General features: G+C 43.5%; 1 protein-coding gene across 1 annotated transcript in view; it reads right to left on the bottom strand.

The window, feature by feature from the left end:
* Jazf1 (JAZF zinc finger 1) overlaps positions 1–25,902 on the bottom strand; it is a 304,686-nt gene that overhangs the window by 38,285 nt on the left and 240,499 nt on the right. The window contains exon 3 of the mRNA XM_027429650.2: positions 7,916–8,112. Within this exon, the coding sequence (XP_027285451.1) occupies positions 7,916–8,112 (197 nt within the window). The remainder of the gene's footprint in view (positions 1–7,915; positions 8,113–25,902) is intronic.

The raw sequence follows: 25,902 nt of genomic DNA, 5'->3' as shown, positions 1-25,902 counted from the left end.
GACAAACGGTTCTACAGCAGTCAGGATTTTCCACAGGGAATTCCTAACTGTTTTTAAAGGGCTTGATTAAACAATAACAGTTAATAGTGGAGATGAAATTGAGGGTTCTAACTAAATGTAAACTGTGGAGTACAGGAGCACTGTATGGATGGTTACAAACACTGAAAAGTGTTAAGATGGTAGGTCTCGAAACATTGCAAGTTAAATTATGGACATTTTTCCATTACCATGAGGTCAACATAGGGACCACAGCCACCATTCCAGGTGTCAGGGTCACTTTGAGGATTCTCTGGACATTGGCTGAAATAGCTTTACTTTTCTTCCTTGTAAATTTCTCAATATAACAAAGTATTTTTTAATGTCATGGGACAAAAAATATTTTAGATATTAGAAGACCTAGGTGCTTGAACACTTTCAGCCCCTCATGGATTTTCAACTGTTCTATAAGACTGGTTGGGGCTAGCTCTTACCTTTCCCATTCCCTCCTCTTTCTCCCTTTCATCTGTCTCTCACTTGAGATGAGATTGCTTTCTCTGTTCATGCTACTGCTTCACTATTGTTCCTATGTTAGGAAAGTTAAGGACAATGAATTCTGCTTACTGTCCTTTAATGGATCGGAAATGCCACTCTAACTGCTGCTTATATGGACTTCCTTTGTTCCTAAGTGGGTTGTTTGTAGCAGAGGAAATGCTACTTACAGCTTCAAGGAGTCCAGGAAACGGAGGGACATTTATGTATGGTGAGATGCACAGTTCTTAACTGTGTAATTTGGTGACTCTGGCATATGCATATGCCATTTGTGTGATCAACAGTCCAGGGAAAAATACATCCAACACCACAGAAAGTTCCTGTCTGTGGCCCCGCCCCATCAGATTTCTACTGGCACAGATGGGTTTGACTATACTTGAATTCCTATTCTCTGTCATCTTTTCCTCTGCTCAGCATGCTTCTGAGTCAAGCCCGTCTTTGATACATCACTACTTCTTTTTGTTGTTGTTTTCCTGTATGGCTACAGTGTGTCATTGTCTGGCTAGATCATGCCTCACTTATCCATCTTCCCAAGGATGAAGTACTGGGTCTCTGGGGACTATTAAGAAAGCTTCTTTGTACATCCTAGTACCTGGCTTTTGTGGACACGTGTTTTCATCTGGCTGGGATAAATACCTAGAGAAGCACTACCAGGCTAATATCATTGCTTTATATCCCTGAAAGAAGGGATTTTGTCAGTCTTGCTCCCCTCACTTAACTAGAGGGACAATGCCATCTGTGTTCTCTTCCTTGGAAACATCTTTGAGGACATTCTCTGCTCTTCCCAGTAGGAAGCTGGGCCTTTCAGAGATGTTGTGGTCAAAAGTCCTATGGTCCTATATACTGTGATGTCCTTTGCATGGCATTATGACCTCAGTATACACTTACCAATGAGGTCGTCAGTGCTATCATGTCTTAATAGGAAACTGAAAGGTAAAAGCAACCCAGGGTGGGTGAGGAAAGGCTTTCCGCTTCCTGACTGTGTGGTGGATGAGCCTTGTGGTCCTCACCTTCACGAGAGAGCACAGGGTGTTGGGATGCACATATCTGAGTGAGAGAGCCACTCCTGCTTTATTGGTGTGCTGAATCCCCAGTTGGGGGCATTATTGCTACTTTTCCTAAAACAACACAAGAGGACCTAGATGTCTGTAAACCTGTCAAACCTTTCTTCTACCATCTTTCTTCTACCTGGGTACACAAATGTACCTTAATATTACCTTAAATACATAATAGTGTCATCCACTTCTAAAATTAAATTGTATTTTTATTGTTGAGTTTTATGAATCTTTTCTATGGTGAGCTAATATTTTTCTCCTGTTTTTTTTTTTTTCCAATTTCACAATATTATACTTTAAGCACCTTTTAAGGGCTTGGGAGTTGGCTTCAGCTATTACAGGCATTTGTGGCTCTTGAAGAGAACTTGGTTTGATTCCCAGCAACCACAACTGTTGGTAATGTCAATCCCAGGGGATCCGATAGCCTCTTCTGACCTCTGAAAGTGTTCACAGAGTACACAGACATACAAGCAAGAAAAACACCCATGCAGATAAAATAAACAAATAGGATTAAAATAAAAAAGTTTTGATGAAGTTGCCTGGCATTGGTGGCACACACCTTTAATCCTAGCATTCAGGAGGCAAAGGCAGGTGGGTCTCTTTAGTTCAAGGCCAGCCTAGTCTATAGAGTTCCAGGATGGCCAGAGCTACACAGAGAAACCCTGCATTAAAAAAAAAATAGGGGGGGCTGGGGAAGCCCCAACTGTTTATGTTTTCTTAGTCTCTTTAGCTACATCTCTTTGTCCATTCTGACAGGGAAAGGGTAGGCCTGCTTTCCCGAAACTGCCATGCCAGAGACGGTCATTAGCACACACCACCTGTACTGCGCACTTCTGGCACCAGACCCTCTCTAAGGTTAATACAGAAGAAAAACAAACACACACAAGCAGTCCTGATCAGCACACATGAAATACTGTGAGTTTTCAGTTAAGGGCAAAAAAATGAAATGTCTTCTTTGTGTTGAAAGTGTGCATAGCTACTTCTAGAAGCTCAAACCAGCCTGACCACAGCCTAGCAGCCATATTGGCCTCTGATAGCCAGTGGTTCCTGATTAAATGGCTTAGTTACCAGTGCAAGGGTCTAAGGGTAGAGTGGGCCCTGCCTAAGCTAATGGCCTTCACTGCAGACAATGGTGTAGTTCAGGGTTAACAGAAGCAAACATTCCCTGTTCTCATTACAGGGAAAGAGCCTCACAGTAAAGCAGACGCTGCTGCCACTACACAAAGAGGATATAGGTTTGGAAAAGCTTCAGGCCATTTGCCTCCCAGACTCCTCTGAAAAGAAGGGCTCTCACCCCCAACATCCAGAAGACTCCAGATCACATACCACCTTCTGTCAACATAGCCAAGTCTGCTTCCCAGTTCTCTAAGATGAGATTCCACAGTGAGGGCTATGAAGTCCCCACATGACTTCCTCTCCAATGGCATCTTACTCCTCTGGGATTCCTCCGTGTTTGTAAGGCATTCCATACAGGTGAGCACACAGTCTATAACCTGACAGGAAGGAACAGCGCTGACACTGCCTCTGTGTAACCTCTATCCTGTCTTACCAGGCCACGGTTACTCTTGTGCACATGCACTGCCCTCATCGTTTTTTTGATGTGTGTCTAACCGGCTTCTACTGGGGATGCAAGTTTTAACACACAGGAAAAGACCCCAGTGCTGTGGGAAACAGGGGCTACCCTGCTTGGGAAACACCTAATGCGTGCAAGTTATTAAGCCTCTTTTAAGTGGAGTTAACAATGTGTCTCACCAAGGGCTAACTAAGAACAAATTACATGGTGACCAAGAATGTTGTTGTGATAAACACATAAATGTACTGTTATCATTACAGATCACATGGGCGTGACTGTTTTCTTCCAATTAAGAACAACATTGTTTGGGAGGATTTCTTGTCAGTGGTGCCTAGCAGTAGTTATATAAAATAGATTAAACCCTATTTCTTTGCTCTTCTACTTTGAGAAGCAAGAAGAGGTTAAAAGCAAGGAGCTGCAGGGCTGGGGGTGTGGCTTAGCCTGCCTGAGGCCCTAGGTTTCATCCCCAGCACAGGGATGCAGGAGAAGAGAGCAAAGCTCGGGATTCTTAGGCAACAGAGGTTCTATTAGTATGTCACACTCTTGAGAGGAAGACTAGAACAGAGCAGAATGTAAACAAACATATCCGAGACCTGGGAAAAGTCTACAGTGGCCCCAAACAAAAACCAGGCCAGACAGAGGCTGGGTCTCCTCCAGCTACACAGCGGTGCTTTTATGACTGATCGAGCCCAACTTCTCCACAGGGAGATTTTAGGGAAGGTTTCTGAAGCTCCAGACAGTCCACTCCTCCTCCTCTTTTGTGATTGATTTTTATTTCATGTGCATTGTTGTTTTGTCTGCCTGTATGTCTGTGTGTAGGATTCTCTGGAGCTGGAGTTACAGACAGTTGTGAGCTGCTTTGTGGGTGCTGGGAATTGAACCTGGATTCTGTGACAGTGCTCCTAACTGCTGAACCCTCTCTCTCCAGCCTCAGACAGACCACTTTTCAAGACAGAGCCTGTTGGCCCAAACTAGAGCCTCAGGTGTTTGCAGCAGACTGTGAACTTGTTTTCTGGGCTCCACTGTCACATAGGGTGAGCGCCTTCCCTGTGTGGTCCCTGTCACCCATTCTTCTCTTTTGGACTAGGGTTGAGGCACTGGCTTGGGCCTTTTCTTTTCCCTTGGTGCTTTTCTGCCCTTATGAAACTTGATTTTATTTGATTTCTAAAAATAGAGGCATGGAGAAAGAATCCATTGCAACTCCACTCAACAGAAGATTCCTGAACAAAGTTCTATCAGCTCATCTGTAAGTCTGTCCTGTAGAGTCTTTGCACCTCATGAAAAATTAGTATTTTATTTTAAAAATGGCTTTACATTTATTTCTTCTCTTGTGTGTATGTGTGTGGGAACATCGGATGTGCCTCCCTGCATGTGTGGGTGTCAGAGGAACCGGTTCTATCCTTCCACCCATGGGGCTTTGGATGGAACACGGGTGTTCAGACTGGGTGGCAAGCACCCTTACCCATGGAGCCATCTTAACAGCTCAATACTTTATTTTTTTTTAAAAAATGATTTGCTGTGCATTAGGAACTTCTGAAAAATTTAAAATCCTGTCATTTGAACAACTTACCATAAAAAATGCCATAAAGAAATGCTAAGGAGCCCATAAAGACTAGAAAGTAACATAAAACAGTATAAACATTGCTGCAGTGATGCAGTCTAAACAGTATTGCTTTCCTCTTACTGACTACCTGCACTCACCAATGCATGTGAAGACCTTTGATCCCATTGCACAGGGACCTAGGACACTGTTGTGAGTGGCTGCGGTGTGCCTCTCCTCTGGCCACTCTTTATTAATGTATACACACACTTTTGGTCTCTTAATAGACTCAGTCCCAACTAGGATCCCAAGAACTAAGAATGGATCAGATAACTCCCACTCTGAAAGGACATGATGAGTTCAGCCTAGCCTACATAAGGTCCTGACTCAAAATAATCACAACAATAATGTTTTAAAGATGTCCATGGAGCACTGGTTGCTAGGAGGGAGCACACCAGAAGGACGGCATTCTCAGAAAAGGCAGACATGACTGGGAATGTGTGTGGTGACACTCACAGCACATGGGGAGTCCCCGTGGGCCTGATTGGAGCACAGGATCACACTGAAAGAAGACAGTAAGCGAATAGTAAGCATGAAGGTGGTCTGCCTTCCCCCTTAGAAATTATTCTGATACTGCCATTACTGACGAACAAGGATGGGAATTATTGTGACACTTTGATTTCAGAGAACTGAACGGTTATCATCTTAATATTGCTCTATCTCTATAATTTCTCTATAGTTGGGCCTGCAGGACAAGTCCTATATAACAGAAGTCTTTCCTCTTAATGAGACATGCCATGCCCACCTGTTCATGTGGTGGCAGATGCTTCGAGGGACTACAAAGCAAATGTCAATGTCAAAACCACCTAAAAACATTTAAAGAAGGAAGCTCCAGGCTGTTCAGAGAGCATGGCTTAAAAATATTTACAAATGAAATGCTCTACAAAGTGGCCACTACTTCCAACCCAGGAATACCCTGAATCTGGAAGCTGGAAGCTGTTAGGAGGCAGAGCTGTGGGGTATTATTTATAACCTGGCAGTGAAAATGACTAGAACCACATGCGTCAGGCAGAAAGGCTGGTCTCCCTAACTCCAGGTAAAATAACATTCAGAACAGTGAAAAACACCCACAGTCGAAGCTGTGCAGGCCAGGGATTTAAGGAACCATTTCCCCTGCTGATTTTTGATGTTTATGTGGAATGTTCTTCAAGCAGCAAATAACTTAACAGTGATCATGACAGACTGAAAATGATACATCTTTCCCAGGACATAAATTAATTCTTTTGGTGGGAAATTGCTAAAACGAACAGGGTGTTATAAAAATTTCTTTATGACTGAAGGAAAAGAAATGATTCCATTTCTTCCATACATTCTTCCATAAAAAATAATAAACTCTCACTTCAAACTGTCCTGATATTCACAGGGCTCAAGGTGCCTGTTACTAATTGGGGCAGTCCTGTTTATCTGGTGTTGGCCATGAGTCAGTCCACATTACCTCAAGTATGAAACACATTCTGCTGGAGACCACTTGCCCACACAATTCATGTTCCATATGAATAAATACTGTAGAGATGCACAGAGAGGAGGATGCAGCACTCCCAATGCCCTGTTCTTCTGCTCTTCAGTTTTACATGGTAAACACTAAGCAGAGATTCTGGAAGCCGATGTTCACAAAACAGAATGTAGGAGGATCCTGAGGTCATACCCCCCCACCACCCGTGACCTGAAACATCCCAACAATGTGGGGAGACTAAACTTTTAACTTGGCATGCTAGAGCACTTTGTGACTTGCTTAAGGTAACAGCATTTCTGACGAACTCAGAGGAAATTCTGGGTCCTTGCTTGCTCCACCTTTCCTCTGTTCAAAGTGCTCAATCCTGGATAAACTAAGGATATCCATCCATCATGAGATGGAAGTGGCCCCAGAAAGGTCCCCTAATTACCGCCATTGAGACTGGGAACTCTCCAGGGTCTTTCCTTGGAGTGTAATCATGTATATTAAACCTCACATAAGGACTCTCCTTAAACTTTGTTGATCCTAGCATCTTCCCAGACACTGGAGGGTCCTTTTACCCAAATATTTTGTGAATTAAATTAATTAATGTGTGAAATACAAACTCTGGCCACCTCCCTTGTTAGAAGAAAGAACCAGCTCATCTCAGTCAGGGAGGTGATGCTAAAGACATGCCCGTGCCATCCCAAATGGCTTATCCTTTCTCTCAGAATTGACCAGAATCTCTAACAAGAGCCATAGTGTCCTAGGCTGTGCCACCACCTCATCTTCCTCCTCAGTCTGGCAGTGTGGCCCGCTTGGGGACAAGTAGGCTCTCCTCCACAAAGCTGTAGTGCATAGAAGCACACTTCCTTCCCCCTGTCCCAGCAACTCTCCTTCCTGTCCTACTCTGCCTTACTGTCTTTCCATGAGTCTCTTCTTCCACTGCAAGCTGACCCTGGAGGCGCCCATGCCACTGAATTCTTGATAACATGATTCCAGATAACAACACTGTACTTACTCATGTTCTTCTTTCATTAGTGAGAGTCCACATTCCTACAATGGGAGAATCTCCCCCCTGCTTCTCAGATAAGACAAAGAAGGGCCTTCCCAGTCCCCACTCCCTTATTTACACCTCTGCCCTGAAGGGGCCTGGGGTGCTCTCATCCTGGTGTGAGTTTAGAAGGATGGAATGGGAAACAAATGAACTTGGGAAAAAATGTACTAAGAAATTCAATTGTCAGGGACACAAGTTGCTCATCCCATAGTCTGCTTTATGCAGGGATTGAGTTGATATTTTTATCTTCAGATTTTAATCATCACCACACTTGGGAAGATGCCAACATCTTCTACCATGTGTAAGACTGAGATGAGGCGTGCTCACTTCCATAGTTCAGTGTCTCACACGTAGACAGAATATGCTTTTGTTCCCTATTTTATTATAAAAAATTTCAAGAATAAGCAAATATAGGGAGACAGGTATAAAGAATGGTCCAGCACCCCACTGTATACAGGTGAAATGGTCCAGTGCTTTATCCTTGTCAAGCCAAGAAAATGAGCAGATGAAATATGACTGCTACTTCGCACACAATGGTAAGGTCTTAAAACCTAGAAAATCATCACCACAGACATGCATGTACTCCATAACTACTTAAAGATAACAGACAGACAAGTGGACACAGAGCACAAGGAGCGGAGATGAGGATGAGTCCCGGCTAAGGGGTTACCTGTTGGAGTGCTGCTGCGGAATGAAGACGAGGGAGTGATGGGTGGAGTCACAGGGGGAGTCAGGCTTCCGCTGCCATGACGTGGTGGAGTGGACACATTCCCTCGAGACACCGAGCTGGACAGGGTCAGTGAAAGCTTCGGCTGAATCTTCTTCTTCAGGGACTCCTGTTCTCGGCGTGCAGCATCTGTCATGAATCTGAAATGACAGTGGTAGGTGGTCAGCGAAGGCCTTACAAGAAAACATGTGACAGTGGAGTTTCATAGATGATCTGTCCTGGGGGGAAAACTTGGCAGCAGTTTTTTTTTTTTTTTTTCCATTTGAAGTCTCATGAAAGCTTGCCCTTTCCTAAGCAATGAAGGATCTTCCTATCTTGTTGCTTTTGAATTTCCTCCAAATTGGGCCCATATTTTTTCCAGGAAACCTTGATACAGGTCTATACTCACCTTAATGTCTTCTGTTTCAAGAGCTTTTCTCTTGGGAGGTTCTCTCTCACCTGCCAACTGGAGGAAGCCCACCCATTCATAAGTCCCTGGCCACTCCTGAGTGATACTTGACAGCCATGGTCTCATATATATCTGCTCCCTTTAAATTTTTTTCCTCTAGATTCTCATGTTGTTGTTTGGAATTGAGCTTTGCTAGACCAACAACTGCAGAATGGCTGTGCTCAACAGCCCAAGCAGAGTCGAGAGGTGTGAGAGCATGATAAAGCAGAAGGTCACCCCACCCTGCCATGGGCCTGCTTGAGTTCTGTTTCTCTTACTCAGAAAGGTTGTTAGGCCTTGTTTGCCTCATCTGGACATTTCAAAGGTATTCTCCCAATGTCTGTTCTCTCATACCTATATAATATAATGTTTCATAAGTCCATCTAAAGTAAGATGTAAGACAATCTAGAAATGGTAGTCTTTACCTAAAAGCCAAACACTCTCCATATTATTGGCAGGTGGACTTTGTCATCTGCATTTCTGGAAACTGTTATGATGAACACAGTGACTAGAAAATATGAAAGCAATCAGGTGATCCCAGACACCTGTGTCTACCTGTGCTGTGAGTGGAACACTACTGTGCCTCTCAAGCCTTTGCCATCAGCTGTAGTCTGACCAGCTCAATACAAGTCACTGTAAACTAATTGCATTGCACGGCACCATGGCATCTCATCAAAACCACTTCACATTCTGCTGACATAATTCCAGAGTGTTTTTCTTCACCATGCTATGAAAATCTGGAAGTTAACAGATTGTTCTTAGAGTCAATTAAACACCAAATGAAATAAAGGTAATACTCTTCCAGTGTCGTTAAATCCTTACTTTTCTCCAAAGCACTAAATAATCCAATTAAAAAGTGGGGTACAGAACTAAATAGACAATTCTCAATAGAGGAATCTAAAATGGCTGAAAGACATATAAGAAAGTGTTCAACATCCTTAGACATCAGGGAAATGCAAATCAAAACACTCTGAGATACCATCTTACTTCTGTCAGAATGGCTAAAATCAAAAACACCAATGACAGTTTATGCTGGAGAAGATGTGGAGAAAGGGGAACGCTTCTCCACTGCTGGTGGGAGTGCCAACTTGTACAGCCACTTTGGAAATCAGTATGGCGACTCCTCAAGAAAATGGGAATCAGTCTACCACAAGATCCAGCAATCCCACTCTGAGGCATAAGAAGCACATTCATACAACAAGGACGTCTGTTCAACGATGTTCATAGCAGCTCTATCTGTAATAGCCAGAAACTGGAAGCAGCTTAGATGCCCCTCAACTGAAGAATGGATAGAAAATTGTGGTACATTTACACAATGGAGTACTACTCAGCAGAAAAAAAAAAAAAAACAATGAAATTTGCAGGAAAATGGATGGAACTAGAAGAAACCATTCTAAGCGAGGTAACCCAATCACAAAAAGACAAACATGATATGTACTCATTCATATGTGAATTTTAGACATAGAGTAAAGGATTCCCAGCCTACAATCCACACTGCTAGAGAAGCTAGTAAACAAGGTGGACCCTAAGAGAGACCATACATGGTCCCCTGGAGAAGGGGAAATGGTCAAGATCTCCTGAGCAAATTGGGAGCACGGGAAGAGGGGGTAGGGAGCTAGGAGAATGAGAAGGGGAGAAGAGGAGGGGTGAGGAAGACATGAGCGAGCAGAAAGGTAGAGTTGGGGGAAGAACTGAAGAAAACAAGAATGGAGATATCATAATAGAGGGAGACATTTTAGGTTTACAGAGAAATCAGGCACTAGGGAAATGTCTGGAGATCTACAAAGATGACACCAGTTAACAATCTAAGCAACAGAGGAGAGGCTACCTTAAATGTCCTCCCCTGATAATGAGATTGATGACTGACTTATATGCCACCTGATAGTCCTCATCCAGGAGCTGGTGGAAGTAGAAGCAGACACCCACAACTAATCACTGAACTGAACTGGAATCCAGATGCAGAGAAGGACCAGTGAAGAGCAAAGTGGTCCAGACCAGGCTGGTGAAACCCACAGAAACAGCTGACCTGAACATCGGGGAGCTCTTGGTCCCCAGACTGATAGCTGGGATACCAGCATGGCACTGATCCAGACCCCAGGAACATGGGTTTCAGTGAGGAGACCTCAGAAATCTACAGGACCTCCTGTAGTAGTTCAGTACTTGTCCCTAGCATAGGTGTGGACTTAAGGAGCCCATTCCACATAGAGGGATACTCCCTGAGCCAAGACACATGGGGGTGGGCCTAGGCCCTATCCCAAAGGACACGACAGACTCTGATGACACCCTGTGAAAGGTCTCACCATCCAGGGGGAGCAGAAAGGATATGTGATAGGTAGGGTTTTAGTTGGGGGGTGGTTGTAGGGGAGGAGGGGAGGGAGAGGGAACTGGGATTGACATGTAAAACAATCTTGTTTCTTATTCAAATAAAAAAATAAAAACTAAAAAAAAGGAAAAGAAAAAAATCCCTGATTTTACATTTGTAACAAAGGTGGCCCACTCCTAGCCAGTGTGGTGGTGCACACCTTTAATCCCAGCACTCAGGAGGCAGAGGCAATGGATCTCTGTGAGTTCAAGACTGCTTGGTCTACAAAGTGAGTTCCAGGACAGCCAGAGAGACAGACAACACAGAGAAATCTTGTCTTGAAATCCAAAAGAGATGGACTTAAGTGATTCCTGCAACAGGGTCCAGATATACAAAGCGTCTTTTCTATGTTGGGCTGTACAGGAGTAAAGCTACATGCTTTGACTGAGTTAAGTTTGGTGCTGAAGATGGTATGATTTACATGGCAGTGACTAAGAACGGAACCTCAGTGCAATGAGGAGTCCACCTAGGAGCCTGGAATGGTTTATTCTCAGGTGAAAATCTGGTTCCTCAGCCCTTCAACGGCTTTCTTCCCCTCCTCTAAACCTCTACTCAAAGTATAAATGCTCAGAAGAAAAAAAAAAGGCAGTGAACTGTGCTGCCTTTTATTATTTCAAGCAGAACCACTAACTGGCACAGTACTAAGTGTCTCAAATTGGGTTGTGCTGTGTGCCAGAGAGTGGACAAAACCACCATCTGACCATACAGCTTCTTCCGGGAAGACCAATTGTCCTCGATGGTGGGTAATTCACACAGTAAGATAAACACAAGTATTTCATTAGGCAGAAAAAAAAAAAAGTGTATAGCTTGTTCTTTAGTTAAGAGTGTGGTATTTGGAATCAGAAGGACTAGGGTTGAGCCCTGCTAGGTTAGTTACTATGTGACTGGAGGCAGAGTGACAAATCTCCTAAACCTTAGCCTTATTCTCTGTAGAATGAGAACACAGCTTGATAGCTCATAGCTGAGGAGATCGAGACAAGAAGATTTAAAAGGTTTTTGAACTTTAGAATATTTGCACAGACATTATCAGTTGAATATCACTAATGGGGAAGTCTGACGTTTAGAGAATTTGGAGCATTTGGCATTAGGGATGCTCAACCTGTAAGGACCACAGGTAAAGATACGACTTTCTATGGAAGAATTTGATCTTTGTTTAGGTGGCAACCAGCTAAGCTGACATGTCAATGCTCCTAAGAAATAACTATGAGCCTTGTCCTACACCACCATCTGGATATACTCCTAGGAGGTCTGGTATTCTGATGGGGGTTTTGTAACCACGTGTCCCTGTGAGAGAGCAGGCACCATGTCTGGACTGTGGTCGGGCAGGAGGCCTCCAGCATCAGGACAGCTCCCCCTACCTGTGCCTGATTTGCAACAGGCTCATTTGTTAGTGGATTACAGCCACTGCAGAGGTCTCCATGGGGATGAAAATGTAGTGATCTGCCTGGTATATAGCAAGTGACTCCAAAGTCAAAACTGTTATTCTACAAAGTACTACAGTGTGGTGTGTCTTAGTACTTGGTCAGCCCCACTCAATGACAAATTCTTTGAGTTGGTTCTAAATGAACTTGAGTGAGCAGAAATCCCACCCATGGAATGATGGGAGTGGGGCCTGGAAGGTGTGTATTGTGTCAGATAGAAACAGGCCAAGATACAAGACAGTCTTCACCACACTTTCTCGTTGGTTGAAATGTATCAATATCTCACAAATAAAAATTTTAGAAAAGGTATCCATAAGTCATGATTACTTTAAAAGTAAAACCCCTCCTAGCTCAGAGACAAAGCAACTGTAGCCATAGTTCCTTCCTTCCCACCACAATCACACCCGTGTGGTTTGGCTGGGAAACAAAGACAACTTATCTTTGGCTTGCTTTTTCTAAGTACTTTCTACAAGTGAGAACAAGGCACCCACATTAAAAGCACTAAACAAGAAACATGCTCACCAAGAGTCACTGCCGGCCCTCCTCCCCTTGATCTTCCCTAGCCATAAATCACGGCAAACCTGACACACAAACACATAGCTTCGTAATGCACTTCCCGTAACAGACACGCAAGCACACAGGAACGCCACACCAGTGTGAGGTCTAGTTAAAATGGCCGTTTCCCAAGCCCAGTGGGCCTAGGCCTTCATCCCTCTTCCCTGTATTGACTTTTATGTTACCTGTTTTTGGGGAAAGGGTTGACACAGTGTCTCACTATAGAGCTTGGGCTGGCCTTGAACTGGCCACCCTCCTTTGTTGGTCTAAGTCTTTCTCTATATGAAGGCTTGAGACTTACTAAACTCTAAAGCTTTAAGTCATGTTCCATCAACATGCTTGTTAGTCAAGAGGTGGACATGTTCCCCAAACTGAGGGACCACTGGGGATGCCAGCTAGATGACAAGGCGATGAAGAAGGGTGGTTTTAGGCAAGAACAGAAGGCTCAGTGTCTCAGCTCTAACCAGGAGGGCAGCTCCAAGTCACATGTGGTCACACCCTGGTATCCCTCAGACATGCCCTTTCCACTACCCAGCTGGAAACACTCCCATTCTGTAGCTGAGGACATCAAGGTCCTCTGGCCTGAGGAGCCTTCCTCAGGGTGCTGACACCATCAGAGGCTCAGTAATCACAGGAGACAGGAGGGATTCAGAACTGGAAGAAACCCTGGTTAAGTTAGATCCCAGTCCGATACCCTCACTTTTCACAGCTACTAATGAGTGGGATGACCTGCTCAAGGCCACTGCGATTGGTGGCCTGAAAGCTAGTCAAGTCTTGAGACCCAATCAGTGGCTCCTATGGAGAACTGCTTGTTGGCTTGGGCTTTACAGATGTGCCACAAAGTTCTTACGGGTTTTGTTGTGGGGATGTACAAGGAGACTCCCTGGAGCTTACAGGTGTAGGTGTGGGGGGTGGGGTACCTAGGAGGGTGGTCAGGATGGGAGGCCTTGAACTGCTACAGTGGTGGTTGAGCTCCCGGAGACCCTGCTTTTCTGTCCTCAATGAGTATATTCTGGAGAATTGGCTGTGTCTTCCCATTTCCATCTGCTTTGCAGTGGCGCCAGCTGGGGCAGGATACTGGAGACAAATAATACTGGCTTGCAAGGGCAAACCGTTTAATTTCAGGGACTTTATAAACAGGGTATTAAATATAACTATTATTAAATGTAAACTTATTATCAAATAAAATGTATTAAAAATAAAGGTTCATTGGCTCTTAATTATCCTACTGCATTTTGTTGTGACCTAGGACCTCAAGGATACTTATGTTTATGTTTCTATTGGGTGAAAAGACACCACAGTATCTATCTCCGTGTTCCTTAGCACCTGGGTGGCAGCTGGGAACTGCCACAGTGGGCATGTTTACACCACAGAGGTGGGCAAATGTTACCATTCAGGACTTGTTCCTCTTCAAGAATTAGCTACTAAATAGACCTTGCAGTCTTATTTTTAATGTGGAAAAAAGGCATTTGAATCAGGCTTTTTGCCTCCTCACTGAAGGAACTAGTCAGGAAAGAGATGAGGAAGACACAAGAAAGGCTTCCTTTTCTTTATAACGTTATAAAAAGGGACACATTCCAACACATTTCCTATGCATTTTTAACATTTTAAAATTATTTTTAAATTACAGGATACAGACAAATGAGTAAATGAATTTATTTGAAAAGTTTAAAGAATAATGAAATTATGATCTATGTGCCCAACATTACTAGAAACTTTGAAGTTTCTTTTATAACTTGTTTTCCCAAGAGAAATATTACCCAGATCCAAATACAGTTGATTTTTTTTTCAGGGTTTTTCTTTCATACACACACACACACACACACACACTACACATAGAGAAACTGAATGTTTTTTAAAGAAAAAGTAGTCACTGGAGATTTCATTCACTGTTGACTAACAGCCTGGTAGTCTGCGGTCAGCAAAGCAATGTTTTGATTTTGAAACTGAAGCTGCTGTAAGATTAATTTTAATTTTCCTACAAATCAGAAATGCCCAAGTGACCGTAATTTAACACAGTCATTTGTAGTAATATTTGTTATTGTGAGGGGAAGTACATATTTCTTAAGTAAATTTTCAAGACCCCATTATAACCCTTTTAAGCCTTTAGACCACAGTGCTCACTTGGGGTGGCAGGTTAAGCTCGAACTGGGAATGTAACACAGGGGAAATGGCAGCTGCTGCTCCAGAGAGATCAGCTGAAACCACAAACTCAGGAAATGTATGGTATTTTCTAAAACCTGGCAGACACTCCACTGCCATCTCACTCACGGGCCCAAACACTCACATCTGTTCTTCATGGGGTTGGGGAGGTGTCACTTGGCTTTCAGTGACACTAGAAGCCTCTGGAATGGAAGTGACCACTTGAAACTTTAGTGTTTCTTGGAAAAATCAGAAAAGAACTGGGTTTTATGGGACCATGGGGAAGTCTTGGCAGGGCATTGTCAGGAGCTGCTCTGGTGCAGAGAGAGGCCCAGCATCTCCAGCCCCGGTTCTCCTGCCTGCTGACACAGAGGACTGCGGCTGGGGTATGTGCAGCATGGGCCTCCTAGATTTGGCTCAGGAACCAAAAACTCGAGCATCAGCATACTCACATTCTTCATGCCCCATTTTGACTTCAATCTATGGTGTATGTATGTATGTATGTATGTATGTATGTATGTATGTATTTATGTATATATGTATGCATGCATCCCATAGTGCTACACACATCTATAACAGGTCCAAAACCTGTTTCTGACACCCCCAAGGCTCTGAAAACTAGACATTTAAACCTTGACTGCTGCTCAAAGGCTACTTGCTTGCTTCATTCTGAGGGTGGAAGGGTTCATTGGCTCCACTGTATAAACACGGACATGTTGGACTACAAGACACTACCCCCAACCTTGCCAAGAATGCCATATAATATATGGAATATAGTATTCACACCATAATACCTTCATGAAATCTAGAAAATTATGAGTTATAAACCTTACCTACAGTCATGAATAACACATTTTTAAGTGTTTTGTTCGATTTATTGATTTTCGTTTATGTGTGTTTTGCCTGCATGTATGTATATGCCCCATGTGACACGTAAGCTTGGTGCTCTTGGAGGTCAGAGGCCGCACTGGTTCCTCTGGAACTGTAGTTAGTTATAGGCAGCTGTGAAGCACCATGTGGGTGCTGGGAATCAATTGAGAGCTCTCTGCAAGGGCCATACCTCCAGCTCTGAACAACACATTTACATGTAAATATTAGAAGCAAACTTAAAACAATAATCTTTACAACATATAAAACACTCTGAATTTCCCTTTGTTATTTAATAGAATATGCTCATGACCACCATCTCGATTCTTTCCTTTTCCGTTTCTTTCTGATATGGTTTCACTGTGTGCCACAGGCTGACTTTCAGCTTTCAATTCTCTTGCCTCAACCTCCTGAGTGCTGGGGTTATAGCTGTGGGCCACCAAGTTCAGCTTACTCCGATGTCTTCATGCCAACGGGCACTGCCACAAAGACCCTATCTGTGGACCTGGGATGCCTCCGAGAAGAGCTTCCCACATTCTGTGCTGCTCTGAGTAACTCATTGACAGATGACGAGACTCCGGGTAAGGACACCACAGAGCCAGTGAGTCAGTACAGCCAGGCATGGGGCAGTACACCCAAGGCTCTGGGAAACCAGCTCGGGGACAGCAGGTGCATTTTGGCCTATGATCATGTGTGGTCTGTGTGTCTAAAATCTAGTCTCCATGCAATGATGGTGTCCAGATTCACATTTGCTGGGAAAGCCAGGAGTGGTCTTCTGGTTTAGCAGCCACTTGGTTAACAGGACTAGCCAGTGAAACTTGACTTGAGTTCAGTGTGACTGCAGCTTGTCATAGCTCCTTCATGAGCAGAATGGTCTTTTCTAGTGAACTGGGGACCTAGCAAGTCATTTCAATAGACAGAAAACTTGAACCTTAAGTAGAACTGATTTCAAAAAGGTTTTTCAAAAGCTTTGAACAGTCCTGTTTATTTTCATCCCAGAGTCCTGCTTTAGTTGACATGAAGCCTCTGGGGAGACTGGTAAGCTTTATAAAACTTTGCAGTTATCACGTGAACTATGGGCCTTTTAACATGCTGCCATCAGGGCCTGGAGAGAGGGCTCGGCAGTGAAGAGTGAACACTATTCTTCCAGACTTTGATTCCTGGCTGCTCACAAAAGCCTATGACTCCTGCTCCAGGGGATCTGATGTCCTCTTCTGGCCTCCTTGGGCACTGCATTCATTGTGCAGAAGCCCACACACATGTACATGTAACTTTAAAAAAAAAAAAAAAACAGTAAAAAATTTAAAAGCATGCTGCCACTAAAATGTTATAGCAAAATAGTAAGCTGAAGGCAGAAGAGAAAGCTGCTCCACCCCAGAGCTTTGCTGTTCCCAGTCTCTCTCTCTCTCTCTCTCTCTCTCTCTCTCTCTCTCTCTCTCTCTCTCTCTGTGTGTGTGTGTGTGTGTGTGTGTGTGTGTGTGTGATCCTGCACTAACCTCCACTGTGGGCATCCTCTGGAGGAACCAACAATCAAATACCACAATACTAACGGGCTTGCTACATGCTATGACTAAATAAGGATGAGGGCACACCTACGTCCTATCAGACCTAGCCAATTCCGCTTTGTAAGACAGAAAAAAAAAAAAAAAAAAAAAAGGAGGGGCTAGATGGATGAAAAAAACAAGACAGGAAAAATGGCCTTTCTCTTTCATTTTGCTTTCTGTTTCTCTCTGTGTGGTACTGAGGAACAAAGCTTGGGCTTCCCACATTCCCTGCTGGCCTCCCACCACTGAGCTAGCCCTCCAACCTCTGAAGTAGTATTTTCTGGGAAATTCCTTCTTGCTCTTCTTTATTCAGACATTATAACGACATTACCTAAGAAAATGTACTTAAAGTTTTCTGACCTGGAGAAGGTATAATAAAAAATTTCTCTTGATCATTATTCAATAATTGTATCATATATGCATTGTAACATATAATTTGTAACCATATATTATTGATAATTTCTTTGTAAATGCAAAGTATTATAAATACCTGCTTACTAAAAACATCCAACTTAGTTGTCTATCATTTTTAAAAATTCAGTTTTAGCATGGAGGGGTGGCTGAGCAGTTAAGAGTGTGTCTGCTATTGCAGAGGACCAACATTCAACTCTTAGCACCCACAACTTCTGGGGTAGCCTGGCAGGCACCTGAACTCACATGTGCACACCACCTACCCCTCATAATTAACAAATAAAAAAATGAATCTTTAAAAGTTTTCAGCTTTAAGGGTGGCTGAGCAAAGTGCATGCTTACATTTGAGTGGGATTGATTGTTATGTGCTGGGCAAAAGGAAAGATGACAAACACAAGCATATCCAGAGCCAGCAGCTTCTTCCAGGAACTGGGGGAAGGGTGAACAAGCAACACAGGAGGCAGAGGGTGCAGGATGCCCCGGGTCCGTGGCCATGTGCCGCCCAGGAAACACACAGCTCACAGGCCTGTGTACATGACCTTGCGGTCAGCACCATCCAGACACCAGAGGCTGCTCTGCAGAAAATACTAGGGAGCTTCCCCCATCACTGTCCCTCCTTCCCTGCCTCCCTCCTCTTACTTTTTTTTTAAAAAAGCAATATTTCACCCTTAATTTAATCACTTAAGTGAAATCCACACACCAAAGCTAGGTAACAGGATTCACAAACAGGACCCCTTCCCAGAGACACCATTTTTCTGTATTTTCTGAACAAAGGCTGGCTATTTTCTTCAGCACCTTGGAGTGTACGGTCAGCTTTACCATAGTGAAAGTACTGGCTCACTTGGGATCCAGTAGCCATCCTCAGTAGTCACAGGTCAACATAAATTATCAGTGAAGCAATTACGTTTTATTTGTTTTAGCCACAAATAAATTAAAACTTGATCTTTTTCATTGTTGACACTAAGAATAAAAAAGTTCTAAGGGCTCCAGTACAGCCCTGGGCTTGGGAGGCAGACCAACCCTGGGAACGTCCCTGCCTCCAACCCCTAGCTTTCTCTGAACTGGGAACAACGATGGCTGCTCTTTACACATGGGTTTCATTGTTAATTTGACATCATGTAAAAACCAATGGACAAAACAAAGAAGTGCCATTTATGAGATTTTGTGGTATAAAACTACAAATGGCTTTTGAGTTTTCCTGTTTAGCCTTCTCTGAAAGCAAACTAAATTGGCTAATACTGCTAATGAGATGTGGTATAATTCTCCCCATAAACTGGAAGAAGTGTATTTTAATTATTTTTGTTTTTTTTTCCAAGAGGGTTTCTTTGTGTAGCCCTGGCTGTCTGGACTCTCTCTGTAGACCTCAAACTCACAGAGATCCTCCTGTCCCTGCCTCCAAGTGCTGGGATTAAAGGTGTGTGTCATCAGTTCTCCTGAATCCCAGCCTAGGCGTAATTTGTCTGGCAATTATTTTACCTAAGATTAAAAATGGCAGACTCAATGCCTGAAAGAAAAAGCTGGATACACCCCAAACCAGAATTGCCCCCAAAGGTAAGCAAGAACATGAAGTAGATAGATGGCATAACTCATGAACGTATTACGGAAATAAGGACCAGGGGTCTGGTTGGAACAATGACATGGAAGCAAGCAAACTGATTAAAACCAGGCACCACCAAGATGGAGTTCTACCTGCCACAGATTGTCCTTGAGTCTCAAAATACTTCATTGAAATTCTCTACCATCGTCAGATCTCTGCTAGAGGGAGCTGTAACGTAAATCTAGGTACATTTTTCGCTGTGTGTAAAAGGTAATATGTGCACTGGAAATTTCCTCTCTTTACCAGATACAGTATGATACCCAAAACCTTTCCAGAAAAGCATGAATACTCAAGCCCTTTCTGCTCATGGCTGCTCTGGCTAAGGAACTGCCTGGAAACTTCTTCTGTCTCCTTCACTTCAGAACCAGGCAAGTATGACTTCCATCTAACATAGTGGCTCTTAACCCCTTTCACAGGGGTCGCATATCAGATATCCTGCATGTCAGATATTTACATTATGATTCATAAGGGTAGCAAAATTATAGTTATGAAGTAGCAATAAAAATAATTTTGTGGTTGGGAGGTCCCTACAACATGAGGAACTGTATTAAAGGATCATAGCATTAGGAAGACAAGCTTTATTTGTTAGATCATATACGAAATATCACCACAAATCCTCTTTTTGTCTAGTACAAAAAAGAAAAATAAGAAAATTTTCTTATTTTTATGAAATAAGAAAAAAACATATGCAATAAATACAATAACTATATACAATATGTACAGGCAATAAGTACATCAACAATGTCTAGTCCATTTGCATTTGATGAATTCAGAGAAAATGCTCCATTATCTATCCTATCTTGGTGAGTCCACAAGGTTGTATCTAATTCACTTTCTATTCTAATTTGCATTATCAAATTATCTTTTAATGTCTCTCAACCTTTTACACTTTACACCTTTTTAGTGAGTTTCTTTTCTGAGTCTGGTAGACAAGGAAAACTATAACTAGTCTTCAACTGCTGTAACAGAAAAGGGAGGTCCAACCTCTGACATGGTATGGGAAACTACTCAAAGGAGTTTATTTTTGTGGGTATGTGTTGATTTATGTAGAGTTATAGTCAATGGATTGTTTAGAAATATTGTGGCATGAGCAGCATTGTTGACTTTTTAAAATCTTACTTATGTGTGTCTGTGTGAGTATGTGCTGTACGTGTGCATGTCTACAGGGTCAGAGTGGATGCTGGGTCCTTTGGAGTTGGAGGTGCCGGAAGCTGTGAGTCACTGGATGTGGGCGCTAGGGACTGGACTCAGGTCCTCTGGAAGGGCAGCAAGCTCTCTTAACCTCTCAACCGTCTCTCTAGCTGCAAGAGGATGAATCCACTTAGTGAAACCATCTTGGGGGCAAAGTAAACTTCAGACACGGGCTGTCCTTTAATACAGTGTATGCACACGGGCATCTGAGACAGATTTCAAGTTTCACAGGCCTTAGGGGCTTAGATTTTTCCAAGGGGTTTCTCCCATTTTTATTGCAGGAGTTCAGTTTAATTGCTCTAAAGAGTATTAAATCATATTCATGGGAGGCCATTGTTTTGGACTGAGCTCCTGTATTAGGGCTCCAGCAGACCAGACCAAGCCAGAGCACAGTCACTCCTGCTAGGTGACACTAATCCAGGACAGTTTTCCATAAAATAGGCAGCTTACTAACCAGTCAAAAGAGCTGGCTTTTCTTGAACCTCAGGATGAGAGTCCCCTCTGCTTAACCCTGCAAGGGAAGTAACCTGAGCCAGTCTGCTTTATGTCCCTTTGCCCTTTGTAGCCCTTTATGCCCATAGAGCCAACCTCCTCATACCAGAACAAGTCATTTTCTGCAAAATGGGTTGCTGTGTCACCCCAGAATTGCCAATAAAAGCCAATTAGATCTTTCAGGTTTTTCTAACTGTGCTCGTTGCCTTTGGTGCTCTGTTTTCCAGGAGGCTGGCCGCTCATGAATGTGTTTAGTTACTCAGTCATTCAGGACAGCACATGTGTGAACAATCTTAGTTTTTTAAAAAAGAAATGTGATGGTTCCTCCTACCTCTTCCTCTTTCTCATGAGGAATTTGTGAGTGGAGAAATCCTTGACAAACTAAAGCACAGGTATGTGCTGGGTGTGGAGAGTATAAGGATGTTGGTAACTGTGCCAGTTTAAGCATTTCAGCAGAGGTAAGTCTTTAAAATGCACAAGACACAATCATTCTGGGCTGCACACTCTGGCTGTCTGCCTTCTTTTGCGATGACTTCCTTCCTTTCTTGTTCGTGATTACTGATCATTCATATATTTTTCCCCTTGTGTTCACAAAGTGCTTAAAAGAATATATGGGGATTACTAACAGAAAGAAAGGGGAAGGGAATCAAGGGAGGAGAACATTTCAATGCAGCCTCTGAGATCGAGGAAGATGTTTTTGTAGCGTAACTGCAGGGATACACAGTGGTTAAAAAAAAAAAAACAAAACCCACAATGCTTGCTAAGTTGAGCACTGCTGGGTGTTTACACCACTGAGTTATACTGAAGACTCATTCATTCATCTGCCAGGTCTGAGTCACTGGTTCCCAGGTCTTTGAGGAATGGAGGCTCTGCTGCAGTGCAGATGGAGTCTGCTCTGCATTGCCTGGTGGTCCTTTTGCTATTCTTTAAGTTGAGGAGCAGAAAGGGATGTCCCAGAGCCACTATTTAGCAATCCTTTGAAATGAGTTTGTATTTCACAAGATCCCCTAGCCTCCTTAACCCCACAGGCTTCACCCCATACACAGGCTCTATAAATAAGGGAATTTAATAGGTTATTTGGAAGAAAAGGAGCAGGGTGTTTAAACTTTAAAAAATGTCACTGGACTTAACTGTTAATGAAGTGTGTGGAGGGGCCTCCAGCTCTTTTGCTGTTTGTATCCAGCAGCCTTCATTTGCATGCCCAGGGCATACACTAATCCACACCATCCATGGCTCGCCAGAAAAGCATGGGCCCCACAATACAGTTCATCCCGCTGGTTTATTTAGCAAAGCCTTTCTTCACAGCATACACAGGCCTCCATTTCAGGCCAAGCTGATTACCCCAGATTCCTAATTAGTGTTAATTAAAGCTTTAATGGATTGCAGCCAGAATTTAAAAGCATGCCACCACCTTTAAAGACCCATTGCTGGTTCAGCACAGGAATGAGCCAGGCCCAGACTTCCTATGGAGTGACTCAAGCTCCTGGATACCTTGGCACACAACATGCAGGTCACGTCTGGTGACCTGGAGCCTCTCCGTTATGTTTACACAAGGAACATAAGCTGCTTGCTTCAGTCCCTGAATGTCTACTGAAGCTATGGACGTTTTAGAGACAGACATCTTTCAGTACTCCCCAAAAGGCTAGCCTCAGGGGGATTTCTCCACTCCTGTTAAGGCTTGGGAAACAAGACAAAATACTCTAACTAAAACAGTTCCAAGGAACCCAGTAAAATTTATTTTCAATGCCTGAAAAGCACTCTCATATTGATCCTGCTGCAGAGAACAGCTCAGAACATTCCTAAGAAGTAAACCCCAAACTCAGCCATTTAAATCCACACTTTTCTTCTGTACTCCCTATCATGTGCAAGCTGACTCATTCTCAAAATGGCCAGATGGAGTCATGAGTATTCATAATACAGAAGGAGGAAGAGAAGGTTGGAGATTTAACATGAACACATGAATGCCCAAGGAGATGCTTAAGTTACAGGAGGCTGTGAACCACCCAACGCTGGTGCCGGGAACTGAACTTGGGTCCTATGCAATAGTGGGAACTGTTTGTAACCACTGAGCCATCTCTCCAGTCCCAGATCCAGGATTTTAAAGAAGTCTATTTAGTGCGTTCTATGCAGGGTGTGTCTCCCCCCGAGACAGACTGATCTCAATCCCATCCTCTTCATGTAGATAAGGATACCAGAATTTCTGATACTCCTGCCTCCACTTCCCATGCTGAGGTTACAAGAATATGTCACCAAGCCCAGCTCATTGGTGCTGGGATCAAACCCATGGCTTATGCACACTTCGTAAGCCCTCTACAGTGAACCAGTTTAGCTTTCCACAGCCACATGTGGCCAGCTGGTAGGAAAGAGCACAGAAACAGGATTTTCTCCCATCGTAACAAATTCCTTCCACTGTGCTGTTTTTGCTGCTAACGAGAAATCTGTTTGGAATGCCGAGACTCAAGCGGTGGCGAGACTCCAAGGGTGTGAACAAACAGGTTACACACCAGAGGAGGAAGCAAGCATGGAAAGGTGGGTGACAGCTGAGGACAGATCCGGGGGACACCCACATTTCTTCAGAGGAATGGGAGCCCTCCAAATTACTCCAGAGAGAATAAAGACAATTTTTATACTCTCTTTAAAAAGGTTTAATGCCTTGTTTTTGTTATTTTTTTAAGTGAATATTTGGGCATAAATATAAAAAAATATTTTCCCATGTGGTGTGTGTGTGTGTGTGGTGCAAGTACAATAGCATGTCTGTGTCTGTCTGTGCTTCTCCAGAGGCTGAGAGACTGCCAGGTGTTTTCTCTCCACAGCTCTCTGCCTTACTGCTTTTAGGCAGGTTTTTAACTGGACCAGAAGCTTGCCTCTTTAGCCTGGTTTGCTGGCAGAGCACTCTCAGGATCTGCCTTTCCTTCAATGCTGGAGTCTCAGGCATGTGTAGCCACTCTCAGCTTTTTACATGGGTGCTGTGATTTGAACTCAGGTCCTCATGCTTTCAGAGTGAGCACTCTTACCCACAAAGCCATGTCCCTAGCCTCAAAAGATTCCTTTTGTAATGAAAAGCACATTATTTATTTGTTTGTTTGTCTAGTGCTTTGCACAAAGATGTATCTTCCTTCATGGCTGGGAATAATGACATATTCTGTAATCTCGTCATTTGAGGCTGACATAAAAGGATTGTCAAGAGTTCAAGGCTAGGCTGGGATACAGGGATCCTGGCTCAAAACTCCAAGAGCAGCAAACAAAAACAAGCAAAAACAAAGCATACATGTTTTCCAGCCTGGCTGAGATACATGGGTACAGAAAACACATCAGCAAGAAGTAGCTGAGAATTAACTTCAAACTGTTCACAAACTCTGTTAAAAACAAGAACTTTGGGGCTGAGGAGATGGTTTTGTGGGTAAAATACTTGTTGCATAAACATTGAGTGCATGAATTCAGCTGTGTAGCACCCATGGAAAATGGTGCCATTTGGTATGGAAAAGCCAGCTGGACCCCACGGGCTTACTGGCTAGCCTGCCTACTGGGAAGGCCACCCTGAGGTTCAGTGAGACGCCTTGTTTCCAGAATAAGGTTAAAAGAGAGAGGAAGACACTTGGCACTGACCTCTGGCCTCCATGTGTGCACACACAAGTGAATATGCTCATAGGTGTACATGCATCACACACACACACACACACACACACACACACACACACACACACACACACACACACACACACACACGAACTCTAACATAGGCCCCTTGTGCTACAAACAGGAATAGAACTGTAGGCAAGTTTTCACTCATCTCTCATCAGCCATGGAATTCTGTATGAACTTACCTTACTCTGGATTTCTTACCCACCGAGGAAGTCTAATCCTCTACTTACCTCCTTAACAGAGTGAAAATTCGGTGTTCATCTTTGACCTTAATCTTGTAAAACTTGAGACCAAACTCTTGTTTACCCTTGGAAAGCATGAGAAAACTCCTAAGCCAGTTTCCTGGGCCCTCTGAACCTCTGGATGAAAGGAACCTCAGAGCTCTTCATTTCAAAAGGAGACTCCCACCTACCTGCCAAGGGCCGTAGACGATGCAGGGCGAGAATGTGGAGTGTTATTTGTAATTTAAAGGCAGGAAGGATGTACTTCACACCGTCTGGCACATGGTTTCTTATAAAGCATGTTGCTTCGTTATTGATTAAAATATTCTCTATTCTTGAGAATGTCATACATGTCTACAATGAAACATGATCAGACCCACCGAAGGGGGAGGAAGGGGCTCCAGCCCCTTCTATAACCCTTTCAGCAAGGCCTCCTCCTGCTGCTGCTTTTCTCTTTGATAATATACTGAGTGCATGGGTCTGAAGTCATCTGCTAGAGCCATGTCCCCACCTCCCTATGGGGACAGCCTCAGAGAAGAACGATTCTCCTTCTATGGGCTGGGGCTTGGAGAGGCTCTCCCCGTCTATGCCAAAATCGAGCAGGTTTTTTTTTTTTTTTTTTTCCCAGGGATTGGTTAGTTTTAACTGTCAATGTAATATGATCTGGAGTCACCTAGAAGAGAGTCTCAACAAGAGATTGATTCTGTTGGTTTGTAGGCATGCCTATGGGGAAACTGTCTACATTATGTTAGTTGAGGTGGGAAGTTGAGGTGGCACCACCCCTTGGGCATGGTCCTGCAATGTCTAAGAATGGAGACACTGAGCACTCATTCTCTCTGTCTCTGCCCTCCGCTGCAGCCATGACTAGCTGCTTCCAGTTCCTGGCCTTGACTTCCCTGCATTGATGGAGTAACCTGGAACCATGAGGTGAAATAGACCCTTTCTCCTCTAAGTTGCTTTGTTGGGTATTTTATCATAGCAACGGGAACTGAAACCAGGACAGGGATGGTGACAAAGCTGTCACCAAGACATTGAGATTAAGATGAAGGTTACAACAA

Source organism: Cricetulus griseus, chromosome 8, assembly GCF_003668045.3.
Source record: "Cricetulus griseus strain 17A/GY chromosome 8, alternate assembly CriGri-PICRH-1.0, whole genome shotgun sequence".
Taxonomy (NCBI): Eukaryota; Metazoa; Chordata; class Mammalia; order Rodentia; family Cricetidae; genus Cricetulus; species Cricetulus griseus.
Note: the sequence above shows the minus strand (reverse complement) of the source record. Positions and strands in the feature narration are given on the sequence as shown.